The sequence below is a fragment of the Canis lupus genome, chromosome 11 (assembly GCF_003254725.2).
Source record: "Canis lupus dingo isolate Sandy chromosome 11, ASM325472v2, whole genome shotgun sequence".
In the NCBI taxonomy this organism is placed as follows: domain Eukaryota; kingdom Metazoa; phylum Chordata; class Mammalia; order Carnivora; family Canidae; genus Canis; species Canis lupus.
Window position 1 is genome coordinate 64926109 of NC_064253.1, and position 26491 is coordinate 64952599.

The 26491-nt window shown below is 37.7% G+C and overlaps 1 protein-coding gene across 3 annotated transcripts in view; it reads right to left on the reverse strand.

Annotated features, from left to right (window-relative positions):
- SVEP1 (sushi, von Willebrand factor type A, EGF and pentraxin domain containing 1) overlaps positions 1–26491 on the reverse strand; it is a 182189-nt gene that overhangs the window by 98136 nt on the left and 57562 nt on the right. For all 3 annotated transcript variants that reach the window (XM_025433368.3, XM_049116369.1, XM_049116368.1), the window contains exons 6-11: positions 17737–17916; positions 10660–10857; positions 7914–8032; positions 5273–5402; positions 1789–1896; positions 270–401 (exon numbers count right to left, since the gene is read on the reverse strand). In XM_025433368.3, the coding sequence (XP_025289153.3) occupies positions 270–401; positions 1789–1896; positions 5273–5402; positions 7914–8032; positions 10660–10857; positions 17737–17916 (867 nt within the window). The remainder of the gene's footprint in view (positions 1–269; positions 402–1788; positions 1897–5272; positions 5403–7913; positions 8033–10659; positions 10858–17736; positions 17917–26491) is intronic.

Here is a 26491-nt window from a genome sequence, read left to right on the forward strand (position 1 = left end):
CTGTCTCCTCAGTTACCCAAAAGAGAATTATGACAATAACATTGTGTACCTTTGGTGAAGATGTTAATGAAATGTTAATTAAAGACTACCCTTGAAGAAAATAGTTCTATGTATCACAGAGTGAAGCAATGACAACTGGAAATGTAAATAAGATCTGTCAGTATTCAAACTTAATGAATCTATTGCACACAGTCCATTTATTTTCACAAAATACAGAAATTACATATAAAAATGTCAACTAGATTTCTGGAACTTTATGAAGAAAATACCTTTTATGACAATGTGGATGTCACAGCTCCTGTTATTGCCCGAGGGGTCAGTGGCTGTATATCGCACTATAGTCTCTCCATGAGGGAAAAGTTCTCCTGGTGAGTGGCTCCTGGTGATGAGTAACACGGCCCCTGGAAAGGAAAGAGGGGACGTAGTTTTGGGGTGACTAGTCTGCAGTCACTTTACCAGTTTGTTTATTTGATTTGAATTTTCATCTTCTATTTATACAAACCAGCTGGGCATTCAATTTGTGTTGATTTGGTCACCAGTAAAAAAAAAAAATAAAAGATGTAATATTTATACTACAAAATAGAAGTATAAGACTCAAAAACCTCGAGGCACCTGGGTGGCTCAGTGGTTGAGGGTCTGCCTTCGGCTCCGGTCATGATCCTGGGGTCTTGAGATTGAGTCCCACATCAGGCTCCCCATAGGGAGCCTGCTTCTCCCTCTGCCTATGTCTCTGCCTCTCTCCCTGTGTCTCTCATGAATAAATAAAATCTTTAAAAAAAAAAGACTAAAAAACCTCATTAGATTAAGACATTCTTGAGGTGTCTACATGGCTGTCAGTTAAGCGTCTGCCTTTGGTTTAGGTCATGATCCTGGGGTCTTCAATCCTGTAGGGATAGAGCCCTCCATCGAGCTCCCTGCTCAGCGGGGAATCTGCTTCTCCTTCTCCCTCTGCCCCTCCCCACACCGACTTGTGCTGTCTCTCTCTCTCAAATAAATAAATAAATAAAATATTTTTAAAAAAAGATTAAAGCAAAAAAAAAAGATTAAGACATTCTTGCTAAATAAATGATTTTCCTTGAATAGGCCAGTCTATTGGAATATTGGAAAATTTTTAAAAAACTCAATTTAGTTAACATATACTATATTATTAGTTTCAGAGGTAGAATTCAGTGATTTATCACTTGCATATAATATCCAGTGTTCATTACATCAAGTGCCCTTCTTAATGCCCATTACCCAATTATCCCTTCTGCCCTAATCACCAATATTGGAAATTTAATTAAGAAATTTATTTAACTCGCATTTTCCTATTGTTGCTTACTGGGTTTTAGTGAGACTTTTAACATGAACTTCAACTGTATCTACTCATTTTTTTCTGCTTCCCTATGAACTTTTCTAATTTGAGGGGCACATGCTTAAGGAATGAATATGAATACATAGAACTGTACTAATGATATTAATAAAATGAATAGTTTATGCCTTCAGGACAATGTACGCTTAGAGACTCAATGAATTTATTAGAAATCTTCAAGTACGACAACTAGTATAGGTTTAATAAATGTGCATTGGATACTGAATGAAGGGAACTCTACGGGTAGGTAGGATTAATGATATTAAATTATATATAATTATCCTAGCATTAAAACATATATTACCTTATATGATTATTCATTCCATTTAGATAAGACGTAATTTGCTTTTCATTTCTTTTATCCATTTAAAAAGCATTTAAAAATGAAATAAAATTCAGTGTTAACCATGCTGACCATAAAATCCTTGTGTCCGCACCTGAGTTGTCTGAGAACTGAGGCTCATCCCATGTTGCAGAATGCTCCTTCTCTGAGACCTGCATCGGAGGTGGGGATCTGCACCAGTCTATGCTAGGTGGTTCTACATCTAAAAAACAAGAAAGCAGAGAAAGAAGTCACAACTGATACTCAAAAATAATGAGGGGGTGTGCACAAGAGAACTGAAGTCTGCTTGTGCTAGCAGAAAACCTTGACCTTGTTAGGCTGGCCCTGGAGCCTTTTGGACAATGAGATCTGTTTTATTCCTGGTCTCAAGGCAAAAGAAAGAGCGGATTCTTATTAGGTTGCTCTCTGCCTGTTGAAGAAGAAATACTAGGTTCCTAAAATCACCCTGAGCACAGCTGTGTAAAAGGCAATTCTGGGGGTGCCCGGGTGGCTTAGTTGGTTGAGCATCCGACTCTTGGTTTTGGCTCAGGTCATGATCTCAGAGTCATAAGATTAAGCCCCTGCCAGGTTCCGTGTTCAGCGCAGAGTCTGCTTGACATTCTCTCTCTCCCTCCCAATTGCACTCTCTCGCTCTCTCTCTCTCCACCAAAATATATAAATAAATAAATCTTTAAAATGAAAGATTTTAAAAAGGCAATTCTGGATGTGATGGCCATCCTACCCATAGTAGTTGTACTGATCAACCAGGAAGTGAAATGAACCTTCCCAGAGAAGCAGAAGGAGTGAAATGACCAAATCTCAGACTATGTAAATTTAAGGGGCTTATCTGAGGTCATTAAGCTAGAAGACTGCAATCACAGGATTAAGACCAGGGTATTTCTAACCATGATACATGAAAACACGTACTTGGAAATTAAATGAGCTGTATCTGTGAGAATATATAAATTTCTGTTTTTATGCTACGTCTTTTTTCTTCATGTTTGTCACTTCATTAGTGCAGTCGCCTTTGGTTTACTACTTTCCTAGGCCATAAACTCAGTGGACCAGTGCCGAAGCCTCTCTTGCTTACAGTGAGCTTTCCACGGCAGAGCACAGCACCAGGTCCATAACACATGCTTAGAAAAAGGTTGTTGAATAAAGAAAAAAATTAAGAAATGTTCATTGGAGGTCTATGTACTTGAAAAATGCTGAATCAAGTCAATTCATAGTTAAACTGACCAATCTGGCAGGGTTTACTATTTTTCCAAAAGAAATTGCAAAAAGGTGTTTTCAAGATTTTCTAAACTTACCTGATTCTAGACAAACATTTTAAAGTTGAACTGCACGTACACAAGAGCACTAAGACTCAGTCAATTACTGTCAAAAGAATGGGAGGTACTAGCAGAGGCACTGTCTCCGAAAGAGAGGAAAAAGCCTATTTCAAAGCAAGGGAGGCAGCATTCCCTGGAATGCTAAGCAAAAGCATTCCTGCTTCCTCCCCTTTATCATCAGTAAGACATCCACACCCTGTCATCAGAGGAAATAAGAAAATGTAGGCTTTAGAATATTTTCTCTGTCTCTCTCTTTCCCTCCTCCCTCTCTCCTTGTCTCCCTCTCGCCTTCTCCCACTTTCTCTTCTTTCTCATATCATCTCTCTTTCATAAGCTGAAAATTCTCCTAGTGTCTAGCTAGACACTTGAGTACACATTTTACATTTCACTGCATTGACACTTCATTGTGAAAAATTAAAACTTGGCAAACGCTTGAACCACACTTCCATGTTTAAAATCACAGTACCATAAACAAATCCAGCATATTTTCCATATGACTGGCAAAGTTCATGTTTAAAACAACACTGAAAAAGCAGTGAAAAAACCCTAAGTACTATGAAATGAATTAGACTGGTTTTTTATTTGCATTTCTTTTTACCTACTTTTACCAATACCTGTAATTTCTAGGGTAAGGAGCCAGTCTGATATACATTAGTTACTTCGAGAAGTTATGTAAAATTCTTAACACAAAATGAATTTAATGTGTTGGATTTTTAAACAGACATATTAAAATATGAGATGAATGTAGCAAAATGTCAATATGTTTACATAGATCTGAATGTGCGTCCGGCACCAGTTCAAGTGGTTCATGAATTTTAACTAACTAAAACCCTCACAACAACCCAATGATGTAAGATGTTTATTAATTCTATTTTTGGATAAAGAATCTGAGGCACAGGGTGGCTACTTGTCACACTGCCTTTAAGGGGTAGAGCTAGATGTGGACTCAGATTGGGCTCAGAGTCTGTGCTCTTGACCACACTACAGACTGCTTGCTACATATCCTATTTCTCCATGTATTATATCTTAGTGGTGGGTATCTGGTATTTGCTGAATATCTACTGAATTGATTGAACATACGAAGACAAATTGGAAGATAGAACAGCAAATCAGTGGGCTCCCTTCCCCCTGAAAAGACTGATGTACAGCAGTGGTTGTAAGGATGAAGAGACTGGGGCAGATTTCAGGGACAATAAGTAGATGAAACCAGCAGACCTGGATAACTAATTGGATGCTAGTGATGGAAGGAGAGGAGTCAAGGATGAGTTCCAGGTTTTTGCATGGTGGACAGGGGGTTGGCTGTGCCATTTTCTGAGCTGAGAAATAGATAAGGCATGAGTGAGAAATACACAAGGATGATCTTCCATCATTGGGTTATTGTAATACATTGGTTATTCCCAGTGTAAGACAGCTCCACGGAAAGCTCAGTAGGCAGTTCTATATATTGGTTTGAATTTCAGAAAAGAGATCTAAGCTTGAGACAGAAATCTGAAAGTTGTCAGTTAACTAAAACACTGGGAACACTATAGAAAGAAAGACAAAGAGGACTAGGCTGGAGCCCTGGGGATGATCCACAAGATGATCTGAGGAAGAGAAGCCATGTAGGAAAGAGATAAACAAGGAGAAATGAGAACAATGTGTTGAAGAACCAAGAAAGACCGGTATCAGATAAGGAGAGTGTGGTTAACAATGTAAAAATAGGGGCACCTGGGTGGCTCAATCAGTTAAGTGTCTGCCTTCAACTCAGGTCAGGATCCCGAGTCCTGGGATGGAGCTCCTGCATCGGGCTCCCTGCTCAGTGGGGAGTCTACCCCCCCTCCCCTCTGCTTGTTTCCTCTCTCTCTCTCAAATGAATTAATGAAAAATCTTTTAGAAAATTAAAAAAAAACACTATGGAAAGATTATGTAAAATAAGAACTAAGAAGTGTGCAGTAGGAGTAACTCTAGAGACCACTATGACCCTGTTGAAAGTAGTTTCTGTGAGTGAAGGGAACAAGAGCCAGACACGCTGAGTGACTGAGATAAACGGCCTGTGAGACAAAACAGATGGCAACTCCTGGGAACTTCAAAAGGCTCCTATTGGAAGAAATCAAAGAGAGATGGTGACACTTAAAGAGTATGTAGGTTTCAAAGAGGGAGTGGCTTGAGCAGGCTTCAAGACCAGCGGGGACAATCAACAGGAGGAAGGTGTTGAAGATAAAGGAGTAGCAAAGCCCTTGGAGTGCTGGATTATTTTCACAAACCTACTCAAGTAATTTTATGACTTACCAATAACCTTGACATGGAAAGTGCAGCTGGCTTGGTTGTTGGATAGGTCAATGGCTGTATATGTGATAGCAACATCTCCAATCGGGAAAAGGTAAGGTGGGGTGAAAGCTGGATGAACATGGATTGATACCTTTTAGGCACAAATAGATATTTTGAAAGTTAAAGTTAATAGCAATAGTACATTCATTCTTTTTTACTTAAATATCATCAGGAAAAGTGAGATTAAAAATGGCACAGTATTTCATAGCAAACAGAAAAAAAAAATCAGGCACAGCCTTTTGATGTGTCTCTTTCCAAACTATTAGTCGATTTACATAGTTTATACAGTAGGCATACATATGAAATGTTGTCCCTTGTTTTTTAAACATAATGTCTTAAAACATTCTTTAAGCTATTATATAGTCTTTAGAACTTAAGGAGACTCTTAAATGTCTCCATAGTTTTCCATAGAATAAATATATGCTGATTAAAAAAAAAATCAGTCAAAGGACATTTAAATTGATCCCAGATTTTCCTATAGTGAACAGTACTGGGATAAACAGTTTTGTACAGGTAATTCTAAAATATTTTTATTATGTTTCTATAATAAATTTCTAGGCCAGAGTTACTAACCGCAAAATCATTAACATTTTATTGATGATACAAAATTTCTTTCCCAAAACATGGTAACAACTTGCATTCCTATTTGTCAGTATTTGGTTTTTTTATAATAAATTTATTTTTTATTGGTGTTCAATTTTCCAACATACAGAATAACACCCAGTGCTCATCCCGTCAAGTGCCATCCTCAGTGCCTGTCACCCATTCACCCCAACCCCCACCCTCCTCCCCTTCCACCACCCCTAGTTCGTTTCCCAGAGTTAGGAGTCTTCATGTTCTGTCTCCCTTTCTGATATTTCCTACCCATTTCTTCTCCCTTCCCTTCTATCCCCTTTCACTATTATTTATATTCCCCAAATGAATGAGACCATATAATGTTTGTCCTTCTCCAATTGACTTATTTCTTGCAGCATAATACCCTCCAGTTCCATCCACGTTGAAGCAAATGGTGGGTATTTGTCATTTCTAATGGCTGAGTAATATTTGATAAGTGTCAGTGTTAAATTTCCCACTAAGTTCTCTGCCCTGTATTAAATTCCATTACTTTTTGGTAACTAAAAAATATGACACAAGGTCACTGTTTTAATTAACAATTTCTTCATGCCTTATACTAAGATTAAATTCTCATATGTTTACAAGATATAGATATATTCTTTCCTTTTTGAATTACATGTTTGCCTTATTAGTCTGTTTGAAAATTATGATAGAAAAACATTTATAACAATGTGTAGGTAATAAATATTCTAATGTCTAACAAGTTGAAAAAATTTTTCTCAAGTTTACTTTGTCTTTTAGAATTTTTTTAAAATATAAATTTAAAAATACTTTTGTAGTCAAATACATTCATTTTTTTCAATTGTACTCTTAAAAATATTTCAACATACAGGTGCTATATTTAGTGTGAATGCTCATTAGATCCTGAAATACATCCCTGTACTCAGTGTTTGTTGATGATCATGACAAAGGAAGCAACAATGAATGTTTTCATGAGCCTTTTTTTGGAAAGTAGAAACCACACATGATAAACTGATTATTCAGCACATATACCACCTACTGTACATTTAGCCCTAAATGTTTTATTTGCGCTTTTAAAATGATCTAAAAGCTACCTTGTCTTTAGTTACCTAAGGAAAAATACCATATGATCTTATTTAATGTGGAATCTAAGAAACAAAAAACAAACTCCTAGATTCAGAGAACAGGTGGTGGTTGTCAGAGGTGGGACGGGAGTGGGGAGGGATGAAATGGGGTAAAGTTGGTCAAAAGGTACAAACTTTCATTCATAAAAGAAATCAATTCTGGGAATGTAATGTACAACACGGTGACCACAGTTAATTTTTTTAAGTCACCCTGATTCTATATATATTCAACAGAATGATCAGAACAGCTTTTGTGTGTGCGCTGGGGCTCCCCACCCTGATATATCCTAGCTGGCACAATTTATACATGTTTACAGGCAGTTGTGAAAACAATATACCACAAAAGCATCTTTGTGTAGGTGAATACTAACGGTGTGGATTCAAGTGGAGTTAAATCCCAAATGAATTCCTTTTCTAACATCTGATGGGTAATTATCTTAAGCTGACACATATAATATTGAAATACTGTGTTCTGAATAAAACACTGTGTTAGAGAAAGCTGAATTCAAAACACAGTGATCTCTCCTTCACATTGGCCAAAATGCAATCCTTTGAGGTTTATATGTTAAAAGTTATGTTCATGAGCAGGAATTAAGATTGTTTCCACATTTTTTCCTTAAAAGATCATCCCAGCCTCGTAAGGAGCAAAGAATTCTTAGTCACGTTATCTTAGTGGGTACGTAATACATCAAATCTATGCAATAAAAACTTTCCGTTTCAGAGATTTTTATCTGAGATTTCTAGTCAAAAACGCAAGGCTGATCATTCTTCTATCCAATGAGATATTAATATGCATGAGTAGTTTATATAGGAGTGCTATCATTAGTGTATTAGTAAATCTTCAGGATCACAAATATTTAGAGTCTATTTGAAAAGAACACAAATATTCACATAAACCTTACCTTTTCCCCAGAGTTGTCTTTAGCTGTTGGGATTTGCCAGGTGATATTAGCAGAGTCTTGCTGTTCCTGAGTCTTAGCCTCTATGTCCTTAGGACAGCTGATTTGAGGAGCCTCCACATCTGACGCAGAAAATGCACAAATCAGTGAGAAGATTGATAATGTCATTCTAAGTCATTTAAGAAAAAGGTAAAAATATATGAATACTCTATGACTCGTTTTTTACATCCCAACTCCAGATTCATTTGGAATATGCAACTGCCTTGCAGCGTGGCTTGTGAGGCCTTTCCTGAAATGGTACCCACTGACCTCTTAGCTACCGGAAGTCATTCTCCACGCTGGATACTCACGTTCCCATGAAAATGCCATGGTCTTTCTTGCACCTGGGCCTTTGCCCATGGTCTTTTGTGTGCCTGAGTCAAGGCCCTCTTCCCACTTGGGAACGCAAGGCTGATCATTCTTCTATCCAATGAGGTATTAATATGCATGAGTACAGTTTATATAGGGAGTACTATCATTAACGTTATCATTAAATCTTCAGTATCACACATATTTAGAATCTATTTGAAAAGAATGCAAATATTTGCATAAGCCTTACTTTTAATAAGGTAATAGCTTTAATAATAGCTCCTTGTTCTTTCTCAGCTTAGACACAACACCTCAGGAAGTGTTCCCTTGGCTGGTTCTCACAGCCCTCCATCCTTCCTGACCATAAAACTCAACATGCCATTTTGAAATTGAATTTTCTCCCCCTAACAAGAATTAACATTTGTTGAAGGCCAGGATATCTCTTGTCCCATTGGGTTAAATAGTGCCTGGCAAACACCCGAAGCTTGGTTAAATATTTTTGAGTGAAATAAAGAAACAGAGAAAACAAATGTTGACTGTGGTGGGAAGGAACCACATGAGAAAACAAGGCTGTTGAGTAGAATTAATTAGCAGTGCTAAAATGCATTGTCAAAAAAACACATTTAGGCCAATGATATTTTTTGCAGCGTGGAACTTTGCAATACAGATACTGAGTTAGAGGTGGTAACTTTAAACGTATGCACATCAGTCACTGTAGAGCTAAGTTCTTTTTTTTTTAAGATTTTATTTATTTATTCATGAGAGACACAGAGAGGCAGAGACATAGGCAGAGGGAGAAGTAGGCTCCCTGCAGGGAGCCTGATGCAGAACTCGATCCCAGGACCCTGGGATCACGACCTGAGCCAAAGGCAGATGCTCAACCATTGAGCCACCCAGGGGCCCCTAGAGCTAAGTTCTTAATTTATAATGTAAGAGTTGCCTTCTTTTAACTTCTGTTAAATTAGGTCTTCTATAACTTGCAGCTGAATATATCAGAGTTGATAATTATACTTTCTTGTTTCTTGAAAACTTTATACAATTTATATTTTCTCTTTCTTAGAGGGGCTGATACTCGGACATTTTTTCCCTACAAATATGCATTTGCATACTGACTCTGAAAATCTAAAAAAGTAGTTGATTTTTCATTCACACTTGAATAATAGCTTAACTTGGAGTTGGAATTTAAAGTTTCTATCTATTTCCTTTCTGTATTCTTTGGACATTGCTGTATTTTCTTCAGGCATTTATAGTTGTAAATGAGAAGTAAAGTATAATGTAGGTCCGGTTCTTGTTTCTTTTGTGCGATTTCTCTTCTCTCTCTGGAAACTTATTTAAGATTTCCTTGTTAAACTCTGGACCTCAGAAATTTTGCCAGTAGTGAAAATATGCCTGTCTAATAGTCAGGGGCTCTGAGTGATCTCACATTTCAAGTTTGGCTCAGAGAAGCTTCCTTCGACCGGTAAGAAAATTCTTCTCCATCTACTTCCCCCTCTCCTTCTGGAACTCTTTATTAAATGGACACTGGGGCTTTTTCCTATAATAATAATAATAATAATAATAATAATAATAATAAAATACTTTAATACAATATATACAATAATATATAATAATATAATATATTGTATTATATATAATAATATAATAATTTCTCCAATCTTAGGGAACTCTCAATTTGGTTCTTCAAATCACTAATACCATTTTCAACAACTTCTGTTCTACTTTATCCTTCTCCTAGAGATAGTTATGATGTTTTTACTTCTAAGAACAATTTCTTATTCTCAATACCCCCTTTTTCATAGCAGTCTGTTCTGGTTGTAAGATGGCAACATCCTCCTATGAAAGTCATGGGACACTGGCTTCAAAGGGCTGATAACTTGCTTATTTGGGCTCCTGGGGGGCTCAGCTGGTTAAGTGTCCAACTCTTGGTTTCAGCTTGGGTCATGACATTAGGGTTGTGGGATCGAGCCTTGCGTCAGGCTCTATGCTGAGCATAAAGCCTGCTTGGGATTCTCTATGTCTCTCTCCCTCTGCCTCTCCCAACCTCCTAAAAAACACAAATCAAGGTGCTGATAATTTGCTTCTTTTTAAATTGATTCAGCCCCATGGGCTTTATATGGACCAGAAATTCCTCAGACATTTTTATCTCCTGATTGAAACCTTACCTGATTTCCAGCTTTAACATTATCCTTATATTCTCTTTCTTCTGTTATTGCCTGGCATTTTATTGTTGGATTTTGTAAATCCATCATCTTGACACAGAAACCCTAAGTATATAAGAACAATACCTACCACTTTATTATGGATTTGCAGCAAAAGCTGCAAAGAGAGACTGCCCCACACTGTCCCAACATGTCATTATATAGAAATTTCGTGTTCAAGCTGACCGATGTAGGGGACCTACCTTTACAAACAGCCGTCTGAACTTTGGCACTCCACTTTCCAGAGGTGGTACATCTCACTTCTTCTCTGACGCCTGATAAGATGAATCCTTGGCGGCAACTTAGTTGACAAATCGTCCCAGGTCTGGCGGGCTGCTTGCCACAGCTGGGCGGGGAGATGATGACACCTCTGGGCTTCTGGAAGGTGGAGCAGTACCGCTCTATTGTAGGGAAATGAAAAAAATGTTATTTGAATTCCCACAAATTCCAAGAAAAACATAATTGTGCTGCCTTGGAATTGACATAAGTCACTAAATGATATCTGTTTACGAGGCTGAATATATGACATATTATAAATAATGTATAAACTGTATCTCTTTGGTTATCTCATGTTATTTTGTCAGTGTATCACTACCTTGGAAAACTTCTAACTGATATTTTAATGAATGCCAACTGTGACTTTTAGTACTTGCTTGGCGCACATTCTTTCAGTTTGCAGAACATTTATGGCTATAAAATAGAAAATAGAAAATTAAGGCACTTGGGTGGCTCAGTCAGCTAAGCGTTTGACTTCGGTTCAAGTCATGATCCCGGGGTCCTGGAATCGAGCCCAGAGACAGATTCCCTGCTGAGCTCTCCCTCTCCCTCTGTCTGCCTCTGCCCCTACTTCCCTGCTCATGCTCTCTCTTGCATTCTCTCTCTCTCTCTCAAAGAAATAAATAAAATCTGAAAAAAAACCCCAGTAAATTAGAGTTCCTCTTTCATGGATTAAGCAATGTATTCAGCAACCAATCTCCATTTTATGAGTTTTTTTTGCTTCCATCTTTAAGTGAGCACATTATGAGAAAAGGTTTATTCCCTCCCTCAAATCATAGGGTCATAGTTGGGGCCCTGACCCTTCATGTTATCTTTGGAATAGATGAAGGAGGGAAAATGCAATGGAATGGAAAATCACGACAATGACTTGATGAAGGGTGTGTGTTCGTGTGTGTGTGTCCCCACCCATGTGTGCACATTTATTTGTTTTGTTATGACTCTATTGGCAGCACTGCCAGCATCTTTAGTCTGTATTTCCCGTCTAATAATTGTTAACATTTACTCGGCACGTACTATGTGCCCAGCACTATTCTAAGTGCTTTACATGTTTTGACTCATTCAGTCCTTTGCACTAAGGGGAATTGTTCTCATTTCACTTACAGATGAGAGTATTGAGATACAATTATGGGGAAGTTACCCACAATCAACGTGGGTAACAAGGTCACCTTGCGGTACGTGGCCAACTGTGTTCTCCAAACACTTCACTACCATGCCTCCTCCCTGAAATTTCTTTCAAACCCCTGTGCCATCAAAAGCAATTTTTCCTGAGAAATTGGTTTGTTTCTTCATTTTTGCACAGTATGTGCCAAATGACTGCCCAGACTTTCTGTTCTGCTGTGATGAAGAGGAAAATTAGAGGAAAATTTGTGGTTCAAATGCAATGACCATGTGAGGCTCAATATCCTTTACTTAAGGGATGGTTCTTTTTAAATTCAGAAAATTATCATTTTGACTGTGATAATCATTGAAGATTTTGTTCCCTGTTAATATTCTCTTTTTTATTGTTTGCTTATTTGGGTATTTCGGGTAAGCATTTCTTCAATTTTTATATAATCTAATCTACTGATTTTATTTCCATTGCTTTTATGCTTAAGTTCTGAAATTGGTTAACAGTCACATGTTTTATCTATACTCTCTTCTCATTTATAATGGGTTTATTTTTTTAATTTATATTTTAAAATTTATGAAGAATTGATGTCAGGGTCTGGTGTAAATTAAAGACATACAAGAATTACATTTTGTTTCATTTGTTTTTCCCAAGGAGCTAGCCAATTGTTCTATTTTATAAATTGAATAAATCTTTTCTTCTCAACTGACCTGTGATGCTTCCTTAGTAACATGAAACTCCTAAGTTTCAGGATTTATTCAGTCCTCTTGAACTTATGGCAGTATTTGCAAACTCTTCACTTTTGTAGTTTTAGTATATATTTTAAAACCCAGGAGACCTTTCTCTTTACTATTCTTTATTACTCTTCCCTTTATTCATGATTTTTCCTATATCTTCTTCCAGATAAACTCAAGAATCACTTCCAAATACCAAAAGGGGGGCACAAAGAAAGTCTCTTTGTGGGTATTAATACCCTCTTCAGGGTATTAAATGAGATTGCATTTTACCCATATACATATCTAGAGAGAACTTAGGTTTTGATAAAATTTCATAAAAATTCTAAAGTGTTCCTTTTTGTCTCTAACATTTTGTAATCTGTGTCACAAGTTCCACACGCTGTTGTTTGAGGTTATTCTTCCTTATTTTTTATTTTCCAGGGATCTTCTGATTGTGATTTTCACTGTGTACTCTGTTTATCATTGTATATGAAAAGTTTTTTATTTGGTATTCTTATGACTTCAGTGAACTCTCAACTCTCTTAGTAGATTCATCTCATTTTGGGGTAGACATGTAATCTAGAAATGATGATGGTTTTAAGTCCCCAAAGCTCCAATCCTATGATTTATTACAAGTGCTCCAGCTCTGAGAACAATGCTAAACAATATGGATGATTCTGGGCATCCTTTTCTCTCCTTGGATTTCATAAGACTGCCTATACTGTTTCCATAAGTGGCTGCAGGTTTAAGAAGGACATTCTTTTTATTATGTCAATTATCAATATGAGTTTCTTAGAATTTTATTGAAAATGTGTTTTAAATGATGATGAATGACATTTTTATCCTCTGCTAAGTAACCATATGAATTTCTCCTATTTGTTATAATGAAATAATTTATTATGTTGATAGAATATATCTAATTTTATTTAAGCCCTTCTGCATACTTAGGATAAACTGCTTGTTTTGACAGGCCATTCTTTTGAATATGAATTGGTAGTATACTTGATGTCAGAGTTTACTATCTGCTTTTAGCTATCAAGTTCGCAACTTGTAATAGTTTGATAATATATTTAGTTTCCCATTATTTGGGCCAAGTTATATGGTATAGAGTTACTGCTTCTGAAAAGTTTAGAAGAGTTTCACTGATCCCTCCATCATTTTTGGAGAAATTAATACTCTAATAACATTTTCTGTTTTTTTTAAAGATTTTATTTATTTATTTATTCATGAGAGACACATACAGAGAGAGAGGGAGAGAGAGCGAGAGAGAGAGAGGCAGAGACACAGGCAGAGGGAGAAGCAGGCTCCATGCAGGGAGCCTGATGTGGGACTCAATCCCAGGTCTCCAGGATCAGGCCCTGGACTGAAGGCAGGTGCTAAACTGCTGAGCCACCCGGGTTGCACACATTTTCTGTTTTTTATAAGTAATTATACACTTGCATTTCTACTTTTTTCTTGATTCATTTAAAAATTTTCATTTTCATAGAAAATCATAAATAATATGAATTTTTAACTTATGTGCACAAATTTACGTACAGTTTTTTATTATTCTTTGAAAAACTTCAGGCCTCTATATACTTTGTTATAGCTTCTTAGAATAATTTTAGTTTTGTATTTTTCTTACTTTTATTTAAATAATCTATTACTACAGGGGCACCTGCATGGCCTAGTCAGTTATGCATCCAACTCCTGGGTTTTGGCTCAGATGATGATCTTGGGGTCCTGAGATCCAGCTCCACATCAGCTCCACACTTAGCATGGACAGAGTCTGCTTGAGATTCTCTCTCCCTCTTCTTCTGCCCCTCCCCCTGCTCATGCTCTCTCTCTAAATAAATAAATAAAATCTTCAATAAAATAAAATAAATATCTATGATCTTATTCAAAGATTCCCTCTTAGCCATTCTATAGCATCCCATCTCCCTTTATAACTCATTTTCCTTAATTATTAATGTGTATTTCTTTCAAATTCTATTGTAATCATTATTTTCCTAATTTTTGGATTAATGTTTAATTATTTTCATTCTTTCTGTTTAATAGTGTAAGGGTTTATAACTATAAAATTACATCAGTGTATAATTTAGCCCATATCTCATAACTGGTTTTAGGATATTTTCTTTTTTCTTTTTTTTAAAGATTTTATTTATTTATTCATGAGAGACACAAAGAGGGAGGCAGAGACACAGGAAGAGGGAGAAGCAGGCTCTACACAGGGACTCCAGGATCGCGCCGTGAGCTGAAGGCAGGTGATAAACCACTGAGCCACCCAGGTGTCCCATTTTAGGAGTTTTTCAACTTCAATTTTTATCTTTGAAAAATTGTATTTTTTAATTTCTCATTTGTCCACTCTACTTATTTCCCTCATCTCTCTTTGTATTGGAATCTATACACTTCTGTGGTTTTGTCTGGTTCCATAATTTAGAAAATGTTAAGAACAATCACTAATAATGATTTTTAATAACACTGATACTGTTACATATATTTCAAATAACCAAGCTTTTATATGCTGGTTGCCTTTTAATAATGTAAAGATGTAATAATGTAAATAATTCACTTAAAGTACAGAAATTTAAATATTTATGTATTCAAATCTATTCTTCTTTTCTTTTTAGTCTTAGGAAATTCTTCTCCATTAAAAATTCAGATTGTTTTTTATATTATTAGAAAGTTATCCTCCATAAAATCTGTATCTTTTCTTATATTTCACTCCTTAATTTGCCTGATTTAATAAATTAAAATAATTTAGTGATTTTTGGGGGTAGGTATATAGTGGAGTCAAAACTAATTTTTACATAAACATTTTTCCCCATTAATATCTGGAATTTATTGAGTGTTATATTCTTCTATAAATGAGTGTTTATTTCTACATCATATTTGGTCATATGTAGCTCCACTGTTCTGTGCATCCTTGTACAATTAATGTTCTATTTTAATTACTGTGGGTTCTTATGATGGCAAAAATAAGTTCTCCCTCATTTTATGTCATGTTCAAAATTTTTCTATTTTGTGCTGGTCTATTTTTCAATACACATTCTATTCATTTCTATCAACTTTTTAAAAGCAGAATTTTCACAGTAATTATGGTTGCTGTCAGAATTTGGAGGCTCCAGTAAATTGTTCCCCAATTAACTGTAAATAGGGACTCAATTTTCTTTTGATAGTTATACAAATCCATCAAGATTTGCATATGCTTTAAATCATTACAGAGACCTGCACAATGATTTTAAAGAGAATTGACAACAGGAAAACCTTATTAGAGATACTACTATTTTTAATGAAAGATTGGGTCTCTCATAAGAAGAGGCAGTGAGTCATGGAAACAGGCAAAGAAGTGATTCTCAGGAGTAAACATTAGTATTTACATAGAAAATCTAGCCTAAAGAGACATTATCCCAACTAAAGAGGTTTATTGAGATTTATTGCCCCATTTTAAAGGCATCTTTTTTAAGGTGATAGATCCATCACCTTCACTTCATTTAGTTCTGTGGAATATCTGAAGAAGCTAACTCCTTTTATTTTGGTTTTATGCAACCTAAGTGTGTTCTCGATTTGGGTGTCCTTGTAGCCTCTACCTACAGGGAAACAGGATGCTTCTCAGACCTAAGTCTTACAGTCCCATTAACAGTAGGTATCTCATTGCTAATGAATTGAATTTTTGTTTCATAGTCAATTTCATTTTCCTATCCAGGAGAGATTAATCTCCTCTCAGTATGAGAATATCAGTTTTTCTGAGTTTTACACAGTGAGAGTCAATTCTTGGACTCTTAAGTGAATCCCCCCACACCCTGTAAAGTCAACGACTTTCCTGGTGATACCTTCCTTTTCTATCAACCATGGATTCAATACCAGATTATAATAGAACAAACCTGTAAATCAATTTGGGAGGAATGGACATATTTATAATATCTAGTTTTTTTGGAAGTTGTTTATTTTTATATGGGAAACAAAGGCAAAAGAAAAAACTTAAATTTCCTGACTACCTACAGCTCACTGACAAGTCCTTGAAATAGGCAGAATGACATTCCCTAGGAGCTCAGCTGCCCTGATGTTGACTCTTTGCTAAGGGCAAAAGACAATCTTAGCCTGACTCCCCAGGATTCTGTAAGTCTCCTCTAATATATAAAAATTCCTTTGGAAACTTCTTTTATCTCTATGCTCCCCATGATATATATTAGCAAATCATCCTCCAAGCATATGGCCCACTGATACTTTTCTAAAGGGTCTCATAACTGAGTTTTTACTAAACAGCAATACATCACCTTTTCCTAACAATAGTTGGCCCCCTCAGGATCCTTGTTTCCAAACTACCTTGGAGGCTTGTGCTATCCCTACCCTCTCCCAACTTGGAAGTATATAGTCAGTCACCTGTCACAACCCCAGTGCAGCTCTTTCTGCCCATGGGTCCTGTCCCCATGCTTTAAAAAAATCACCTGGTTGCACCCAAGACATCTTGAGAATTCTTTCTTGGCTATGGACTCCCAGCCCCAACACTTCTACATCAATTTAATTATACACCTGCCATGCTCCTAAATATACTATATCTGACATCCAATAAGGATTCACTAAATGGCAGTTATTCTCTCTTTCATCATCATCATCATTATTATTACCATTGTTATTTGTATCTACAATGTAAAAGAAGCAACAAACTGGAAAAGTTCCTAAAGTTATTCATTCTGGACCCAATTTCGGTAGTGAGATGTCGTGAGCTTCATGAAGGACAAGGCAAAAAAAAAAAAAAAATATTCCGATGAAGGAGAATATTATGGTCTATCCTAAGTTTCACTGGTTCTTAATCTTATCCTTTCATCAACAAGGTAAAAGTCACTGGTGTTTAACAAAGCAAGGGATCACACAGCATTTTCTTTTTTTAAAAAAATCTATCCAAATTGTTAGATTTGTTAAAAAAAAAAAAAGTTAAAAAAAAATCATCACCATTTGCAGCTGTAAATGTCAGTGACTTGGAAAATGGGATCCTGGCGTAGAAGTGTTTTTACCAGTGGAGAGAAATTAAACAATGTATTAGTTTATGTGCCTGTGTCTCTGTGCACCCATATATAGGGATGTGGAGTTATTACATCCATTATGAATCAATTTTTGGTTCTAGGTCTTCACAGAAAAGAGTAGAAATCAGAGAGCAAGAGAAATAAATCACCAAAGGCACCACGCCTTCCATGACTTACCCACACACCGGGGTTCTAGACCATCCCACTGGGCATTTGCTTGACAAGTAAGCTTAGCGCTTCCTTCTAGTCTGTACCCATCATCACAGGTAACCAAACACATCGTCCTATAGGACATTTCCCCTGTAGAACAGCTGATGCGGCCATGTTTGGGCTGGCGGAGATGAGGGCATGTTCTTACTATATAAAGTGAAAACAATTAGGTCACATTTTACTAAATAAAGACAAAAATTAGAAGTTTAATAATGCCTACACATTGCAAGCAAGAACATACCTTTTCTTAAAATGGCAAGGAGTAAGTAATGCACCACCATGTTCTGAGCTAGTGTGAGACAATTAAAAACATGTGTTTTGTCAGGCGTGCTGCCCACGCAAAAGCACTGTGCTCAGCCAGCCACCTGCCCACAGGAGGGAAACTTGAGTTATCTGAGGAGTCTGGTCCTAGATGGATGATGACACCTGTAGATTGGAGGTGGCTGACAGTGGGAGGTATCTGCAACCCTCAGCTGGGCTTTTGCTGTGATTTTCCAGAATATGATCGAACAAAAGGAAGGAGTCTTTTCCAGCACTGGGAATCAGGTTCATGATTAACTCCATTCTCAGATCTCATGGGCATATGGGCATATTCTGGGTCTTTTAATGTTCCCAGCCTCTGAAAAGCTGTCCAGCCTCTGCAATCTTAAATTTCAGTACCTTCCTCCCTGACCGTAACTCTGGTCCTTTTAGCTTTTTAACCCAAGACACTTACTGCAAATCCTCATTCATGATGCCAATGTTGATGTATGGGTTAACATTGTTTTGTTTGTGTGTTTTGCTGCTATGGCAAAGATGGCCAGTTGCCAACCCAATAACATTCTCCCAGTTTTATTCAACATAGACTACAAAGAGCTAGAAGGTAATAACTGCTTACCTCCATCACAACAAATGACAGCCAATGATATATAGGCTGTGTGGGATGTCTGGAAAAGCTTTTAAATGGAGACTTTTTTTTTTAAAGACTTAGTATGAAATTTTATTTTTTTATTTAAATTCAATTAATTAACATATAGTGTATTATTTGTTTCAAGGTAGAGTTCAGTGATTCATCAGTCTTATATAAAAGCAGTGCTCATTACATCACATGCCCTCCTTAATGTCAGTTAATGAAGACTCTTTCAATTGAGAGTACTTTCTGCCATCTCCTCCTCTTTTGTCCTGAAATATGGACGTGAGGGCTAGTACCCCAGCATATTACAGTATAAATATAGGATACTATTACAGGATAACTATCATGCACTAAGATGGTAGAGCAAAAAAATTAATGAGCTACTGCACCAATTTAGGATTACCAGTTTCTCTTCTTCTTTTAGATGAGATAAAAATAAACTCTTAATTGGTTTTGTTATTTGGGTCTTTGATACCAGTAGCTGTACATAATTCCTAATTTCCTGTGCCCAGCACCCATTCACTTTTCCTTTGCTGATTTCCTAGGGAAAGATCTCTCCCCCCTATCAGTTCATGGGATTTGTGTGTGCTCCAGCCCTGCTCAGAGGTAGAGCGCGTGTGGCCTAGGATCACATTTCCCTGGTCTGGTAAGTGAGCAGATACGACTGGTGACATAATTCCTCTTTCTATTAGCTTCAAAAATCACAATAAGAGAGCAGTTAGAGGGTATTTACTAGGCCCTTGATGCTGGAAATGCCCCTGTGCCTCAGTCAGGCTCAACACCATCAGCAGAAGTGCCATGGGGCGTCCAGAGAAGCATGTATTTTCCCAGTACTGCTAATTCTAGCTCGCTAGCTTCAATACAAAATCAGAGAAGCTCTAAGAGGGCATCTTACTGCTCCTGCCTCTGCAGGCCCCCAAACAGCATCTGTGCTCTAAGGTCTCCTGGCAAGATTTTTCTTACTGCCCAGCTCACCAGAATCCCATACTGCCTCTTAGGGTCTATCTCAATGAATCCCATGACACCCTATATTCCTGTTTCTGATGATCTCTTAGGAAGCCCAAGGCTCCAAAGCTATCCCTCAACTACCAGGATCACCCCCATGTAGTTCAAATCTTTTTTTTTAAAGATTTATTTATTTATTCAGAGGGGGGAGGTGGGCAGAGACATAGGCAGAGGGAGAAGCAAGGCCCCATGCAGGGAGCCTGACGTGGGACTTGATCCCCGGTCTCCAGAATCACACCCCGGGGCTGCAGGCGGCGCTAAACCACTGCGCCACCGGGGCTGCCCATGTAGTTCAAATCTAATTTACAAACTCTTGCACCTGTCCTCTGGAATACATGATCAGTCTTCAGTAAATCTTCTCATATCCTAAACTTCACTTATTGTCTTTTCTTTCACTTTCTTACCCTCATCAAAATCTTATTGCCTCTTATAGACAAGGCCTACAGGTGAAAGAGGTGTCTTTGTTCTTTGTGCCTTCCCAGAGTTTTCTCTCTCCCTTCCTCTTTTCTTTCTAAAACCCTTAAGCTCCCCCAAAGTGTCATATCCAATATTCAACATCTTTTCTCTCCCCCTAATCATCTGCTGACCTCTGGGCCACTTCTTATTCTTCGAAGATTTTATTCTTTCTGTTTCTGTCTCTGTCTCTGTCTCTCTCACACACACACATACACACACACTGGTGATTCATATATTTTATCTAGATGATCATTATAGTATCCAGGAATCCTATTCTTCACTTCTTCTCCAATAACCATATCCTTCACCCTATCTCAGCCCCGCTTCCACTGCCTTATCCTCTAGATCGGGCCGTCACCACTTAAGCATCCCACTCTGTGACAACAATCTCCTATCTTCTTGGATCACTCCTTCAAGGGCTTCAACTCCATGTATTTCCAGATCCCCTACTGGGATCTCAAATCTATTGTATGTTCCTGTAGATGAAAATCATCTCTGAAGAGTTGCTCTTTCTACACTTCTTTTCCTCCAGTTCTAGCTTAAACCTACTCTGTTCAGGATTTCTAATCAGGGGAAGGAGGACAAGAGTGAAGGAAAACGGAAGTGGGAGAATAAGAAAAGAGGAGAAGAAAGGTAAGAGAAGGGGAGGGAAAGTTAGGTAGAAGAGAAGAAGAGGAGGGGAGAAGAAGGAAAAATGAAGTAGGGAGGGATTGTGCAGAGAAGGGAGGAGGAAGCTGAAGAATGGGGAGAGAGAGATAAATTAAGAAGAGGGGGAAAGGAGAATAAAGAGCAGGGGGTTGGGGAGGATGCAGAACCCCATGGAAATTTACCCTTTCAGTCAGATGGCATGTACATCCCTATCATGAACAGAAATATGGACAGAAAAAGCGCGTTCCTGTTGGATATGCCAAACGGTGGTCACATACACTCATTTGCTCACAGATATAATCCTAAAAACACCAGACATAACACAAAAAAACAAAAATGATCTTTACAGAAGAGCAAAGTTTCATTATCAACAATAGCATTTCAACAACACTAAAGACCAGAGGATAACATAGCAATCTAGATATTTTTGAACAAAATCATTTGGGACTCAATTTTGGAGGGAATCTGGATAAGATGTATTTTTCTTTCTTCTACATTTCTCTATTTGCCAATTTTTCATATCAAGCATATATTTGTAATGAAAGCTTAACCTTGTAATAGTTGGGGCAGGATGTCTAGAGCATGTTCAACTGAAGTCACTGTTTGGCAGGACCTATTCTAAAGGAATTATTCAAATGATATTAGTCAGCAGAGCATAAATATTGGGTGCAATAAATACATATTTAGGGGATGCCTGGGTGGCTCAGTCGGTTAAGCATCTGTCTTCGGCTCTGACATGATCCCAGGGTCCTGGAATCTAGCCCCACATCAGGCTCCCTGCTCAGCGACACCCTGCTTCTCCTTCTCCCTCTGACTACCACTCCCCCTGCTTGTGCAATCTCTGTCAAATAAATAAATTTTAAAATCTTTTTAAAATAACAAAAATAAAAAATCAATATATATTTAGGATTGAGTATTCTTAGAGAAAATTCAAGAATCAGATTAAGGGTTAAACCATAAGCCGTAGCTTTCAATCCCTGATATGACTTGGATAGAAGTCAACTACTAATGACAGATGAGTAGACATATTTTCCCTTCCACATCTTGATGTTTATTGAATGTGTCCATTGCATAAGTAGAATCATTGTTGAGTGCATCAGATGCATAGAAATATTTTGCCTTCCACATTTTGACTATTGTTGAGTGTGTCCATCATACGCAGCACAGTGCCAAGTGCCAGGTGAACAGATAAATTCCTATGATCAATACATACATAAAATCTGGAAAGCCATATTAACAACTACTTTTAGGTTTAGTAAACTGCTGAAATCATTTCAGCTTTCCAACTCAAGATGAAATGGATTTGCAACATCTCTCAAGAGTACTGATAGTAAATTAGAGTTGGTGTTTCATACACATACAAATTATATTGCTTCTCAAATGTTGGTTTCAATAAACTTTCATTGCTCCTCTGGGGAAACAAAGCATATGCAAGAATTCCTATTTAGTCCTTAAACATCCTATATTCCTTTTCAACCAAGAATGTTTTTAATAGAAACAGACTTATTTATTAGTTTCAATTAAAAATGTTTTATTTCAACAAGCTGAAAAATTCTGCAATAAGTGTTTCTTGATGTACATTCATGTTAAAGCAATCCTTACATTTTATTTGGCCTTTTTAGAAAATAGCAATTTAGTCTCTCAAGAAAACAGTCTACTTAGAAGTAGACAATGTGAGAACTGCTCTGGTTCTGATTTAAAGACTAATTAGATTTTTCCCCAGGTAAACAGCTCCTGTCAATCTTCCAATTGCAATAAAATCTATATTGAAAATAAGACAAATCTAATATTAAATGCAGGATTCTCATTGTTTAAACCATTTTCTGAGGATAAATATTATCACAAAATTTAATTTACCATGATGTGGTTTAGCAAGTTCTCATTAGGAAACCACAAAAAATCCTTACTAGTTTAGAAATAAGTGTATAGTTCCAATAAAATTGAAAAAGAATATAAATGCTTAATGATGAATACAGAGTAGGAATAAGACAAGCTTATTGAGTATTATTTAACACTATAAAACATTAACAATGCAACATGAAATTTGTAAAAGGCTTTATATTATACACTGATCTTTCATTTCTGTCTTACTTTCAGAAAGATTTTCAAGAAAAAGATAACTGTTCCTATGACTAGATTTAAATTTGGTCTATAAAATACTACTTTTTCTATGTTACCACCCTGAAACAGAATTGAATCCCCACGCAGCTACCATATTTCATTGAATCCCAGATGCCTCAGTTATGACGCACAACATTACTGTATGTGCCACTAATAAAGAAATAATAATATCTAGGAAAAGATTTAATGCCACTGATTTTAAAGTGTGTCTTAGTTTTTAGAGATGTTAAAATGTAGGGGAATGTGCTTTTGAATTAATGAAATATGGTATATATTTCAAAGAACAGTATCTCAAGTAACTAAATTCACTAATGATGAGCCAGAGGAAGGGATTAAGTATCTTCATTCAGGACAGCTTTGTACACCGGTAAGTTAAACAATAGCTTTGGGGATGAAACTGAAACTACCTTAGAAGAGCCATGATCCTATAGCCTCTCTCCTTCGATTAAAATTATTTTACTTATATATCAACTGAAATTAAATAAATAAGAAAGAACAAGAATGCTTTTTAAAAATGCATAATGGGAAGTGACACAGGCAGACCGCCAATTTATCTATTTATCAGTGCACTTATCAAGATGTATATTTGTCAAATTCAAGTTCTTGATCATTCACCAGAGGTATAACCAAGGACTGAGAGGAAAAGATACATTCTGTGCTCATGAAAAACTCACAGTCTTGCAGAGGTGATAGATAAGTTGATTAGTAAAAGTTAAGTGTATTGGTTTGTATTATAACACATTGGTTAAGCTGAGAAATAGGCTGTGAGAATCCCCTTACTGTAGGCCAGGTTAGGGTTGGTCAAAAGAAGAACCTGCCCTGGGTTTTACAAAGTGCAAGGGAAGCAGTGGTCACTGTATCCAGACTCAGTGATGGACAAATGCAGACAAGTCCCATGGGTTCCAGCTTGTCTTTGCTCGCCTCTGTTCCAAGTCCCAACTGCTAACTGTGTAGACCTAAGAAGGCCCCAAGCTCACTGCCAGGTTCTTGGCTGTAGAGCCATGGGGTGTGGTTACACCCAAGCAGAGCTTCTCTTAGACCTCCTAACACATTTCCCCTTTAGAGTTCCACCCCCGCAGCTGGGCAGACCTGGTCTCAGATTGAGTTGGTAGTAACACCCGATGCTCCAGCTTCTCTTCTAGATCTTCAGTTTGCCAGCTCTTCCAAAATTGGGTAAGGTCTGATTCCTAAAATAAACCCCTTATCCCACAACACTCATGGTACCTGTGCTTCCCTGACTGACCCTGACACACAGAGCACAGAGGCTCTAATGAGGGCAGAACAGATTTGTGGACGTGCATACAGAAGTTAGAGGCCATCCATTCAAGCTGAGAAGCCTGATAACAGCAGAGGGTTTATATCTAGGGACCGAGAGCAAAGGCAGGGCCCTCAGACACTCAAAGTTGTGGGAACAGCTTGTCAAAGGATGGCTTCCTGAGAGGACACTGCCACTTCTTACCGCGTTAGTGTAGGATCTGAGGCCCAGGGTACGTATAGACTATGGAAGGTAAAGAGGCAGGGGTCATATCTTATCCTAAAGGGGCTGTCTACCTGCTTCTCTCACTCTTCTTTGGAAGGCCAGTACGTGGAAAGTTAAAATGCAATGTCTTCCACCCTCTGCCATGAAGTATTTGGAAGAAGGGGTAGAGATCTTACACAGAGCTTACCAAGTGTTGGCTTTACAGGAGGCTTCCTACGATTAATTCTCTCAGTAATGGCATGTTGGCTTTTTACCATTCGAGATTGCAAGATGGAAAATGTCTTTCCTTGGCCTTCCCACATAAACAGTAGCTTGTCTGGGTTTGGAAATCTAGGGTCTGATTTTTTTCCCCTCAGAATTCTGGCAACATACTCTCATCCTCTAATCAGAGGCTCAAGTCTGATCCTTTTGCCTCTGTAGGTAATGTTACTTATTTCTAACTGTGAAACAGGGACAATTTTCTGTTTTCCTAGGGCATTCAGAGATTTCACTGAGATTATTTCCAGACATGGATCTGTTTTCAATCTTTTTTTTTTTTTTTCAAAATAGCCCTCATTAAGTGATGTTAAGCTGAATATCAAAGATTTTACTTGTGTGTATTTTCAAGATTGCAGCTCGGGGATATGTTCTCCTTCATGCCATTCTCTCTCTAGGTTCCTAACATAAGAAGAAGAGTCTATTTCCTGGAACTATTCGCATGTCACTTTATTTAGTATTTTTTTAATCTTTGAAATTGTGCTCTACTTTCAGAAGAGTTTCTTGAGCTGGTTTTCTAACTTATTAATTTGGCTTTTAACTATGGCCATTCATTGTGTTCTATAACCTTTTCCCCACTCCCTCACCCCTTGCCCCCGAGAAGTCCTTTTGTTTTCAGATTTTTCCCATTTCTTGGAATCCTGGCCTTAGTTACCACTGTAACTACCTTGGAATCTCAGTGATTCCATTTGATCCCCTTTTCTTTCAGGTCCCCCTTGTATAATTTTGCTGATTTCTTCTTGTTTTGTAGATACAGAGAAGAGAATGGCTTGGGACTTGAGTCAAGCAGGTTCGTATTTATGGATAGGGTCCATGCTGGTAGCTGATAACTGCAGTGGTGGTCTCCTGGGGTTCACAGATGACCTCAGAACCTGAGTGGATCACCTTCCCTGATGAAAGGGGAGAAAGCTCCCTACTGGACTCTAGGGAGCTGTGTGCTGTGGGGTCCTGGAGCAATCAAATCCCAAAGCGTACTGCTAAAAGATGCCTGGGGGACATGGTAGGGGTGAGGCTGCCAGATGTAGCAAAACAAACACAAATGAGGAGAGTCAGGTAAAACTGAGTTTTAGAAAATCAACTCCTCATTTTTAGCATAGTAAGTCCCTAATCTTGTATGAGCCTTACTTATCCTAAAAACTGTTGTTTGTCTAAAATTCGCATCTCACTGGCTGTCCTGTGTTTCATCTGGCAACTGTAGGCAGAGGGTAAATTCTCAAGTCCTTTGGCTTCTTAGATAACCCTCTCTTCCAACTCTACTTGTGAAACCTTAAGAAATTGTCCAGGGACACCTGACAATTCATGATCTCAGGGTCATGAGAGTGAGCCCCCCATCCAGCTCTGCACTCAGCAGGGAGTCTGCCTGAGATTATTTCCCTCTGCTTCTCCCCACTATTCACACATGCTCTCTCTCTCTCTCTCTCTCAAATAATAAACCTTTTTTTTTTTTTTAAACTGTACTTATTTAAAAAAAACCTTAGGAAGTTGTGTGTGCAGGAGATCCTAGGTATGGCAAGAGTGGAGGTGAACTAAAGTACCATTCTTATTTGTTTTTTTCTCTTTATTTGATGTGGGAGCCTTAGGTTCTATTCAAGGTACCATCTCTGTATCAACTGGCCTGACTAGGCTCTTTGGGATCTCACTTTAGCAAATTCCCACTTTCTGTAGCATGCTGTCTTTCTGAGCAAAGGCTGGAGACATACAAGTTGGCTCACTGCTCACGTTGCAGGACCCTGGTGTAGTTCCCAGTCCTCCAGTGACATTAGTCATCAAAGCCCTCATTCCAACCATTCCAAGACTCTCCTTGGCAACCTATCTTGGCTGCTTGAAATCTGAGGTTTGGGGTAACCTGTCCATTTCCTTCCCAG